This window comes from Anabrus simplex, chromosome 11, assembly GCF_040414725.1.
Source record: "Anabrus simplex isolate iqAnaSimp1 chromosome 11, ASM4041472v1, whole genome shotgun sequence".
NCBI classification, from domain to species: domain Eukaryota; kingdom Metazoa; phylum Arthropoda; class Insecta; order Orthoptera; family Tettigoniidae; genus Anabrus; species Anabrus simplex.
Genome location: NC_090275.1, coordinates 45,309,665 through 45,321,761, shown reverse-complemented (window position 1 = coordinate 45,321,761; position 12,097 = coordinate 45,309,665). Strand labels below are relative to the sequence as shown.

The following is a 12,097-nucleotide window of genomic DNA, read 5'->3' as shown; positions in this document are numbered from 1 at the left end:
AGCAAACTCCTGTATATAGGCTGAGTGCCAAAGGGTTAAGAAGTATCTTTTTGAACTAATATTGTAAGACCTTGTAACACTTGATATATTTAGAGGTAACTTTGTTTCCATCAACTTATACCCTGATATGATTTTTATATGATCTTGATATTCCTTGTCTGCTGATTTAGATGTAAGATTTTGTTTAATATGATCATCTGGAGAAGATCTGAACACTGAATTGTGGACACTTCTGAACTGCAATGTCAGAAAGAATCATACTGAGGAACACACAGACAAGAACTCTCATGAAGAATAATGTCACAGAAGACAAGCTTCAAAACAAAATAAGTCAAACGAAGAATTTTTATTGTTAAAAAAAAAAGGAGAACATTTTTCTTGTAACAGTGGGAGTGATAACGATATTTCATTGTATGAAGACTCAGATACTGAAAGCTTGAGGAATTACTTAATCTGTCTGCCAATGAAAATTAAATAGACATTTTTTAAAAAAGATTACTTTTTGTTAGTAAAAGTTGCTGCAAAAAATTCTGGACATCTATTTATTATACAAAGTGAGACATTGATTAGACATTGTGAAATACAACAGTTTGTGTTTCCAGATAAAGAGGACAAAAGTGAAATCATCACGAAACCACCATAACATTTCTGGAGTGACTGATTATACTTTGACATTGAAGTGTTTTAGCACCTTTCGGTGTGGTGAGGCCATCGTACTAATAGCCTATAAAATGATTGAAAGCAAGTTGAGGCCTCGGAAACGGTTAGGGTGTCCCTCAAAAGGGACGCACAGTTCCTGGTGTTCTAGTCCTGGAGAAACTGTGAAAATAGGAAACTATGGAGGTCATTGATTTACAACCTGACCAAGAAGAGTGGAAGCGGAAAATGATGAAGAAGAAGAAGAAGAAGAAGAAGAAGAAGAAGAAGCATAGGCTTAACCCCATAAATGTCTAGCTCAGGAAAGTGTATATAATTTTAGTGTGACTATTTTAAACAGAGTTCAAATGTGTACCCAAACTAATTAAAGGTATCCAATATGTGGGTCAGTTTTAAGCATCATACAGGCTTACGAGTTAATGAAATTAACTATGAGCTAATTATCACTTTATGAGTCATGGTACTTTCACGTATTGTAAACTGATTATCTCTACCTGATTTTGACTACTGTAGGACATTTAACATTTTCTATTTACCATATTTTTCTGATCATAAGTCACACATTTTGTTACAAAAAAAAAATGAAAATGAAAACCTACAACCTGTTTTCCAGTCAATGACCGGGTCAGGGATGTAATGAATGAAGCAGATATAGGCTATTAGTATGGTGGGGTCACCACTCCCAAAGTGATTTATTAATGACTGATAGATGCTATGAAATGAGAATGGAGAGTGTTGCTGGAATGAAAGATGACAGGGAAAACCGGAGTACCTGGAGAAAAACCTGTCCTGCCTCCGCTTTGTCCAGCACAAATCTCACATGGAGTGACCGGAATCTGAACCACGGTATCCCACGGTGAGAGGCCGACGCGCTGCCGTCTGAGCCACAGAGGCTTTACAAAAAAAAATACTGTCTCAAATAAGGCTGCAAGTTATGGCCTGAACGTCTGTCATACTTAGACGCTGAGTATATGTCATTTGCTACACCAATGCTCAAATCATTCCTTGCAATACTCTCAGCAGTCGACCTAACAAAATGGCTCGTAACTCCTTCTCTGCCCGCTTCCTTACCATACCAGACAAACAGAAAGAGCTGCGACCTTGACTCCTATTACAGTAACCTTCAAGGAAGGGTAGAAAGAAAAATCTTTCACTTTGTAATCAGTAGCTAGTTCTGGTAGGTATTGATAATTTACCGTACACAATGTCAGTTGTACAGAAGATGTTTCTTTAAGATTTAGCATTCAAATTGAAAGTTATGGAATACGTAAAATTACATGGTAATAGGGCAGCAGGAAGAGAATACCCACTTGTGATTTGTAACAGTGACAGTATTGCACTACCTACCGGTATTTTGTGTGGAAGCACAAATTAAATTATTTCTGTAAAATTATAAATTTTCATCAAATTATCAGGGTGCATCTTACGGTCCTAAAAATATGGTATATTAAAATTTACTCTTTTTCACCATGTGCAAAAAAGACTGATGAAAAACTGAAAATGAAAAACTTAAAATAAAAAAGGGAAATAAAGACCAGGTATTGACTTCATAAATATACTCCGACATGTCATCAAAATCTGGGTCCAGTATGAGAACAGTAAAAAAATAAGGCAATACATACAAGAAGAGTGCTCTCTGCTCCTTTGGTGATCTGGACAAAGCGAGGGTCATCGGTTATGTTCCTTCCTCTCTGGGTCCAGGTAATGGTGGCATTTGGTATTGACTCTGCAAGGCAAGTGATGTTGATGGGGTGGTGGTTCCACGTCCAAGCCTCGGAGATCGGAGTGTTGGCAAATGATGGCTTGAATTCCACGGTGATGTGACCATTCGCACGTGCAGTGCCTCCCTGGAAACACAAAAGCAAACTTTAAATGTCTCCAAATAAATAAGAGTTTTGATTGTACTTCAGTAAGTAATTTTAAAAGAAATTGGTGTGTTGGTCATATCTAAATTTTTTTTTTAAAGTGCAATTTTAAAACTTCCATCATGTCTGTCTGTACGTATGTACGAGTGTCATAAGAAAATGGTCAAATAAAATTTCATGAAACTTAGTAGTTCAAATGAGAATGCATTATAAGCTAGGCTATAAATAATTTTATTCATGCTGGGTGAAAAAGTAGGTTAGAGAATGATCTAAAAATAAAATCTCAAATATTTTGATTGATTGATTGATTATTTATTTATTTATTTATTTATTTATTTATTTATTTATTTATTCATTAGTCCTTTGTTCGGTGGCAAAGTTACGGCTCTAGGCCCTCTCATATACTTAACCACATTATGTTTATAATATATCTTTCATCTTTTCACCAGCACAATACATGCTCTGTTACCATCCTCTTTAGCTGGTCAGCTGCCTATAGTTGCTCATTTACTGTGATGGGAACTAGATTATGGAACTCTGTTCCAAATAACATCTGCAGGATGAACTTTTTAGAATGAAGGCAGGTGCTGGCAGAAGGCTACACTGCCGGCAGAGTGGCAAGCAGAACAACAGCCCCGGCGAATTGTTGAGACACGCAATAAAGAAGCTGGCCGACCTCCAACAGAGGTGTTGGATGTTAACAGTGTATATTTGCCTCAAATTATCTGGAAGCAGGAAGTTAGAAATTGTAATGTGGATATGTTTTTGGTCTGGGGTCTATCATCAATTTGCCAACACCGTTGAAACCATGGCAACCAGTGTTTGTCTATGTATACTAGGCCAGTAATGTCATCATCTCTCTGTGCACTTTCTTCCTGTAACTAAGAGTTTGAGGAAATTTCATATCAAGTGAATCACATTCTACGCCTCACACCAGAAATGAAATCCTTGAACTGGCTGGAAAAAAAACCCAGGGCCTTAGAATAAGAGGCATGCATGCTGCTACTACAAAAAAAGCAAAGCAAAGTCACCTCCGTACAGGCCATGAAGGCCCTTGGAGGAGTGGAAGGTAAAGGCTTCCACCATTGTTAACCTCGGCACGTGATGGGGTAGAGTGGTTAGCTCTATGCCCGGCCGCCTTTGCCCCCAGGAATTAACCTGGTACTCATTTTTTGTGTAGGCTGAGTGAACCTCAGGGCCATATGCACCTCTGGAAGTGGAAATCTCGTTTCTTAAATTTTATGACTTCCTGATGGGGATTCGAACCCATGTCCTTCCGGGCAAACCGAGCACGCCTCTACCGCCTCGGCCAGGCAGCCCCTATGCTACTTCTACACCAGAACAAAATTTCAAATTTAATCAGAAGTATTATATTCAATGGATTTAACTGTATTCTGTCTATATACAATGATGAGTAGAGACAAAACTTTCTTGTAAATGCATGTTTTTATAGGAACTTCAGACAGAGCTCAAACTGAGTACTGACCCACCTTGTTACTTTCCGGTTCTAAACAAGTGTACGTTTTCCATGCATGTTTGCATGATTTGACCCTTTGGGGGGGGGGGGGGGGAGAGGGGGAAGACACATGCATAATGCATATTTAAGGAATCATTAGCTTAATCATGCATATATTCAATTTAAATTAATGTTTTATGGTTTTCCAAAAAATTAATATCCTGGCCTAATCTTCCCATGTCCGGCTTCATGGCTAAATGGTTAGCATACTGGCCTTTGGTCATAGGGGTCCCGGGTTCGATTCCCGGCATGGTCGGGAATTTTAACCATCATTGGTTAATTTCACTGGCATGGAGGCTGAGTGTATGTCTTGTCTTCACCACCATTTCGTCCTCATCACGACATGCAGGTCGCCTACGGGCGTCAATTCAAAAGACCTGCACCTGGCAAGCCAAACTTGTCCTCGGACACTCCCGGCTATAAAAGCCATACGCCATTTAATTTCATAATCTTCCCATTTCAGATTTTTATTCTCCACTTTTAGGCTCATTTGTGAATCAAGCTTTGCTTTCACTAGTCCCATAGTATGCGCGAAATGCTATGTGGGAGGAGCAAGGAATTTGACGTTGCATCTCTGCCTGGAAGAAAGAATGCTCCTTAGTTATTTATGGACCAGCCTGGAGTATGCACTATTCTACTATTGCCAGCAGTGTCTTTGCAGTGTGCAAATCGTGTGATGTGCTTTTTTATTCTGTTTGCTTGTGTTGATATTGTTCAAATATGCCTCCAATTAAACGTTCAAAAAGTGTACGACTTGCAGAGTGGATTAAAGGAAAGGATTTTATTAGATGAGACGGGGAAGTCATATTCAGCAATTGTTGCTGTAAAAAGCACTGTTACTGAGTTTCCGAATAATTTATATAGCAGTTGTTCTTTGTAAAACATTACAAACCAAACCAAACCCCAGGGTGCAACAGCCCCAAAGGGCCATGGCCTACCAAGTGACCGCTGCTCAGCCCGGAGGCCTGCAGATCACGAGGTGTTGTATGGTCAGCGCACCAAATCCTCTCGGCTGTTATTCTTGGCTTTCTAGACCGGGCCACTATCTCACCATCAGATAGTTCCTCCATTTTAATCATGCAGGCTGATGCAGGCTGATGGGACCTCAAAGCAGCCCTCAGATCCAGGTAAAAATCCCTTACCTGGCTGGGAATTGAACCCAGTGTCTCCATGGGGCAGAATCTTAACAAAGCTTGCCTAACTTTATCAGCACACTGACAATATCTCACTCTCAGGTATAAATCAAATCCAGAAAGTGTATGATGGTAACATGGTCCAGTCTTACCTTGTTAGTGGCAATGCACTCATAAAGACCATCATCGGAACGTATCACTTTATCAATGATGAGTAAGCCAACCATTGCATCGTTCTCTTCATCGGGTTGATTGTCCATTGTTATCCGATCCTCTCCCGGCTGGGAACCAATAATGTACGGCTTTTCGTTGCTCAGTTTCCTGGAAAAAACAGAGAACGAGTTTTACTACACTCGAAGTTACAGGGTCATTTTGGAGAAAATAAAACAAAAATGAAGCAAATCGTTCCAGTAAAATGGATGGACAGATTTCCCAAAGCTGTTTTTAGTAAACTGTTTTAATATATATATATATTTGAAAAAAAAAATATATGGTATCAGTATTATACTTGAAAAGGAACTTAATTAATATAGAATGGCATGGTATAAAAAATATATACATGTTGCTATTTCTGTGACTTTCTTGACAATTAAACTTCAGTATTCAATGCTAGATGGAGTCAAAAGAGGACTTCATTAAGATTAGTTCAAGACTTCCAAGTCCTAAGTATTTAAACATAAATAAACATTAAGTTTAATACATTTCTGTGTATTTGAGTGTGATTTGATAAAATCTGATGATGTTCTCTCAAGAACAAAACATGCCATTCTTTCTTTATGAAGTAGTTTTTAAAGTTATAATTTGACTGAGTCGAAATTTAAAAGAGAAGGATAAATAAATAAATAAATAAATAAATAAATAAATAAATAAATAAATAAATAAATAAATAAATAAATAAATCAATCAATCAATCAATCAATCAATCAATCAATCAATCAATCAATCAATCAATCTGCAGTTCTAGCCCTTCAGGCAAGCAACTCAGTGTTGAAAACATCCTAGGGATAAAATATAATGAAGTATGAGAATATATTTTTTTTATTCCTACAAATTACAATCCTTTTCTTAATCATCGAATGCAAAGTATGCAGTACGTGCAAGCACAATCTTTACATTGATAAAACACCACTTCAATTTAGAAGACCGGCGTGATGCCATATCCGGTCGATTAGATCAGCAGTTTGCCTTTTCTACCACTACAAGCGCTAGTGTGAGTCAATGCATTGTTTCAATTAAGCATCACTACAAGCACATTCGGTATGGACACAAAAAATGCCTGAGGGTATTGAACCAAGGAACACATTACAGAAAGAATTATGTAAAAAAGTTAATTTGGCTAGCATTTGAATAAAAAAGAAAATGAGTAAAGAAACAAGCGATTTTAAGCTAGTTTTCTGGAACTGCGTTTAGGCCGGAAGTGATTTTCGAATTTTTTAAAAAACTTGATAGAGCTATCCAAGACTCACAATTTGAAACCTTTCCGGGCCTTTTATCCCTTCAACTTTCGGCACAATTGAGGAAATATCTTAACTGTATGGTTTTTGTAGTATGGCGACTCCTACTTTGTTTGTTAAGAAATGGTTTTCCAGTATTAAAATAAATGCTCTGAAGGTCAAGATAAAGTACTGGAGAAGTACTGTATTATATTTGCGGTATACTTAATATTCTTCTCAACAATTTAAAAATGTACTGTTCAGTTTTTAGTTTACTCTTCTTCAAAAGCCTGCATCTGGTATATTCTGTCATATCAACTATGTATTCAGTATACTGAACTCATCATATACAGTAATAATAACTTTTTTGCTTCTTTGAATCTATCTAGCTCAATGCCAGCAATCTTCGTCTCCGGGTTCCCCCCACTTTTCCAAACATGCACATTTTCTCAGTCAAATTAGACAGTTTCATTATGTGCCCAGAGTAACTCAAGCTTTAGACCTCAAGGGTTAGATCTGGTCTGATTTTCTCAATAATCCACTTGTTTGATTTTCTTGCTACATTTAACAGTCTCCTCGAGCACTTTAAGTCATACACATCAACTTGCTTCCTCTCTTTTTTATGGTCCAACTTTCATAACCATAATTATGTAGGTATGGGAAAGGTTAATGCCTCAATAATTCTGGTCTAAACCCATCCATGTCATATGACAAGCTGTGGTCATGTACAGTGTTTTGGCGCATGAATCAAAAGACGAGCTCAGCTTGCAATGATGCAGTGCCTTGCTTATTTTCGTATATTAAATTCCTTTGCAATATAATTTCTAACAATACACACTCTAGGGAACTAGAAGCATGTACTGTTGGTAAAAAATGCTGTCTGTATTTCTGTGTGACACTGGAATTGTTGAATAAAAGTTTATTTTCATTGGTATTCAGTATTCATTATGCAATAGAACTGATTTCGTGGTAATGATGACGAGAGATTGAAAGTTCAAGGATATTGACAGCAACAGTGAAAGTCACTGAAGTGAGCAGATTATTGAAGAAAGTGAGAGTGAAAGTGCTGTGCCGGGTTCTTCCAAACGTGCGCGGCCAGTGACACAAAAGAACCGTAGTGATTGGAAATTGGAGGGAAAAAAAAAAAAAAAGAAAAGATAATTCTGATATATATCAATTTCATTGATACAGCTGTGTTTCAGAATACTTATGAAAAATGTATAGTCCACCCACCGTCCGAAACTGTGATGTTGAGTACACGGATCCGCTCTGTTTAAAATGATTTCAAATCAAACATTTGTACCACAGCCATCAGTCACTCAAGGAATCAAGAATGGGTAAGTCATAACCTTCAATGCCATGAATGTAAAATTTGAGTGAATTATCTGCATTAGTTTTTATTTTATGCATGTTTTTGTGTCACAGGAACGCTGAAAGTATGGGCGACAAATTAAAACTGATTCCACAGTCAACAATGTGGCCATTTATTTTGACTTGAATGGGTTAATATGCATAGACACATGAGGACATCTGAACATCTTATCGAGACCTCTGAATGCAGCAAATTTCTGGACTGTTAGAACCATTACTATTGATGGTTGATCCCAACAGATAGAAACTACCCACCACTTTGAACACATGGTAATCATGTTGTTAGTATCTTTGTCTTAATAAGGTTAGGATACAGTCCCATTCTTTCACTCTACTCCTGATTTTTAATTATGATATTCTCCATGTCATCTTTATTTTCAGCTATCAAATTTGTGTCGTCTGGGTATATCAGGAACCTAGACTGTTTACATTCAAACCACTAATTTTAAATCCATATCTTGTACAATCCAGCTTCTCTCACGACATGCTCAGTAAAGAAACTGAACGAATAATAGGAGAGTATGCAGCCCTGCCTTACACCTTTGCTGACTACGAACAACTCTGTATGACCATGCTCAATTCTGACGTTACTTCTTGTACCGACTAAAGATCATGCATTAGAACAATTACAACTCCCTCAATTCTTCTCTTCTAATCTCAAAATTTTTAGGTTTATGAGACCAAGAGATCTTTCACATCCCCCACCTCTCAAAATACCCATTCTTTTCTTTAGCCAGTACCTTCATTTTTAAAGTGTGAGATTGCTTTCATTTTTTCCTAGGACTACTATTTCAACCTACATGACACATTTCTTTATCTGAAATCTCTGTTCTTTGAAGGCTTAGATGTCTTTCCCATTCTCCTATGATAAATTAAGTGTGGTGGTGGTGGTGGTGATGGTGGTGGTGGTGGTGATTATTGAGTTAAGAGGAAGTACAACACTAATCAGAAGGAAAAAAATGTTCCAAAAAATGAAGGTATCGGCCAAATAATGGCAAGGCCACGAGGGTATGAAAATGAAAGGCTTTGAATGCTCTAATACTTTTGGGGTCAGAAAGGAACAAGAGTTGACCAAGGGAGGTCGGATAGGATAGATGAAAGTGAGGAACCTGGCACAAGTAAGTAGTAGCAATGTCAGGACTCAACTAAGGGTCCCAACCCATGCTCCCAAGTTAGGAGCCCTGGGGTCCCTTTTAGTCACCTTCTACAACAGGCAGGGGATACTGTGGATGTTAATTCTACCACTAAAAGCTAAAGGGTGAGATGAGTTAAGAGGAAGCGATGATAAAGGCTTCAGCAACCAAGTTTCAATGATCATAGTTCTGAAAGAGAGCTTATAAGGAAAGAGATGCAATGTCACAACAAAGAAGCTGTGCAATCAAAGTTACTGTGACTGTTACCGAAACAGAAGGTTAGCATACCTGAATGTGACTAGAGGCATTGGTCGTCCTCTTGCAATGCACTTCAGCTGAACATCCATATCTTCTGGAGAGGAAATATTTTTGATAGGTTCTATCCGCGGAAGGACTACGACTTCTAGAGTAACCTGTGAATGGAACAAGTATTTACACATTTCATTATTCTCATATGAAACTGCAACATTCTCTAATAGCATCTCCTCTGTAATATGAGCAAGTCTATCAACTCTTTATGTTTTGTCTTTACCCTATTAAAAAAAAAAATGATCATTTTGTTTGACTTAAGTTTCATCTCATTAAGAACTACAGTATTCAATATAGTATGCTAGTAAGATCCACCTTGTCAATACACTTTCTGTTCGATCATTGAGAAGGTGGATCTGATGATGATGATGCTTGTTTAAAGGGGCCTAACATCTAGGTCATCGGCCCAGAAGGTGGATCTTACTAACATACTATTTTAAATAGTTTTTTTAAATATTATACAAGATAATACAGGAATAAACAGCACTTAATATGGTCAAAATTATCAACAGTGACTTAAGTTTCGACTGCAACAGTCAACTCATTTCAACTTAAGTAAACTTAATCCATTTTCCCACTGCTGTTCACACCAGTGTTGTTAACAATGCTTAAATGTTTATACATTTCCTAGACATGTACTGAGAATATTGTTGGAGTCAAATCTACGAGTTTTAGGCCTATATTTATTTACTATCTCCCACCCACAAGTTGGAATAATTTACCAACGGAGACGTTTGATACATTTGCAACCTCTGGTCTCTGACTGGAAGTACTGCACAGTTATGAGTGCACACAATAATATCAGCAATAACAGCAAAGAAATCTATCAGCTTTTAGTGGCAGATTGTTTCAGATTTGTCTGTAAATGTGGACAATATAACAGCGTAGACCATTGTTGATAGGTTGATCTGTTAACGTGTGAAATCCTTATGTCTAGTATTCCACCCTTACAATACTGTGATACAGAATTCAGGCTTTGCAGATATATATATATATATATATATAATATAACAGTAATTTGTATAATAAACCAGCATAATCTTTTGAAGTTTTAACATAGACTTAAGTTCCTCAACAACGGGTACATGAATAAGTTTGAGTTATGAAGATAAAGTTGGAATTGAAGAGGAGAAACTGGGGCAAATATTCATTTATAGGAAGGGGAGTTAGGAATTGGAATAACTTACCAAGGGAGATGTTCAATAAATTTCCAATTTCTTTGAAATCATTTAGGAAAAGGCTAGGAAAACAACAGATATGGAATCTGCCACCTGGGCGACTGCCCTAAATGCAGATCAGTATTGATTGATTGATTGATTGATTGATTGATTGATTGAACAAAAGGAAAATTTTAAATATTTTTTTCAAAAGAGGTAAAAAAAATAAGTTTTTTGAATCAAGGGTCATTGCTTGGACAACAGAGCCAATAAATAGATGCTGTGTTACAGTATTGTAAAGGTGGAATATTTGACATAAGGATATTACTTATGACAATACGGGCTCAAGCATGAAGTTTATTATGTGTAAGGTTTATTTGTTCTGGGCAATTTCAGACAAACAATTAGTGTTACAACAAGGTAAAAATCTTTGCACTGGGAAGATATGGGAGTAATGAGACATGCTGCTCAAGTAAGCAGTACGTTCTGGGCTGTCAGTGGAGAGATGGCATGGAATGACGAGTGGAGTCTTTAAAAGTGAGGAAGATCGTAATATGAAGATAAAGCTCGAATTCACGTGGGCTAATTGGGGAGAGTATTAATTCATTGGAAGTGGAATTAGGGATTTGAATGATTTATCAAGGGAGACGTTCGATAAATTTGCAATTTCTTTGAAATGATTCAGATATACAACTGATAGGGAATCTGCCACCTGGGTGACAGTCCTAAAAGCAGAGGTAAAGAGGTAAAGAAAAGAAGCTTTTGAATCAAGAGCCATTGACTGGAGAACAGTTAGCAGCTGCACTCTATCTTTAGGACGCACACAGACAGTTTCCTTCAGAGGGAAGCACACTTTAGGGTGGTATCACAAGGCCGCACCTAGGGAATGGAACCCTGCTTGGGCCAAGGACTGAGCAAAGGGAGAGGTTGTTGTTGCCAGCGTAACAAAGTGATCACACAATGACAGGACAGGGCAAAATGTAAGGAAAAGGAAACCGGACCATTCAGGCTCGGCATATGTATATAACAGCAATTAGTATAATAAATCAGTGTATTTTTTAAAAGTTTTATGTGAGTGTATAACGGCAAATGGCCTACCTCTTAAGATGTATTATGTATGTTTTATACTGTATGTCTAGAAGAATAACCACTTTTAAAATATATTTTATTCTTGATTTAGATTTAATCACACAGTTTAAGTATTGTTGAGTTGCAAGAAATACTGCGGCAAAAGAATTAAGATTATTTCCATGTGATAATAAAAACCTTAGACACCATTGACTAAATTTCTGCGTGTACGCCTGTTTGTTCTAGTATCACGTAAAAACAGCAAGGCATACTTCTATGAAACTCATCATATAGGAAGGGGACTAAGCGGGGAGCTTAAAACTGTTTCTTGCTGATATTTTGAAATTTAATGTTAAACATGCATTTAATACAAGGGCCTCCCAGAAATTAAGGTTCCGTATTTTTTTTAAGACAACATAGCTACATGAAAAACTTATTTGGCACCCAGTACAGCA

At 37.3% G+C, this 12,097-nt stretch overlaps 1 protein-coding gene across 3 annotated transcripts in view; it reads right to left on the bottom strand.

Annotated features, from left to right (window-relative positions):
• The window catches only part of Fas2 (fasciclin 2), a 160,367-nt gene that overhangs the window by 117,066 nt on the left and 31,204 nt on the right, over positions 1–12,097 (bottom strand). For all 3 annotated transcript variants that reach the window (XM_067155948.2, XM_067155949.2, XM_067155950.2), the window contains exons 5-7: positions 9,397–9,521; positions 5,324–5,492; positions 2,280–2,504 (exon numbers count right to left, since the gene is read on the bottom strand). In XM_067155948.2, coding sequence (XP_067012049.1) covers positions 2,280–2,504; positions 5,324–5,492; positions 9,397–9,521 — 519 coding nt within the window. The remainder of the gene's footprint in view (positions 1–2,279; positions 2,505–5,323; positions 5,493–9,396; positions 9,522–12,097) is intronic.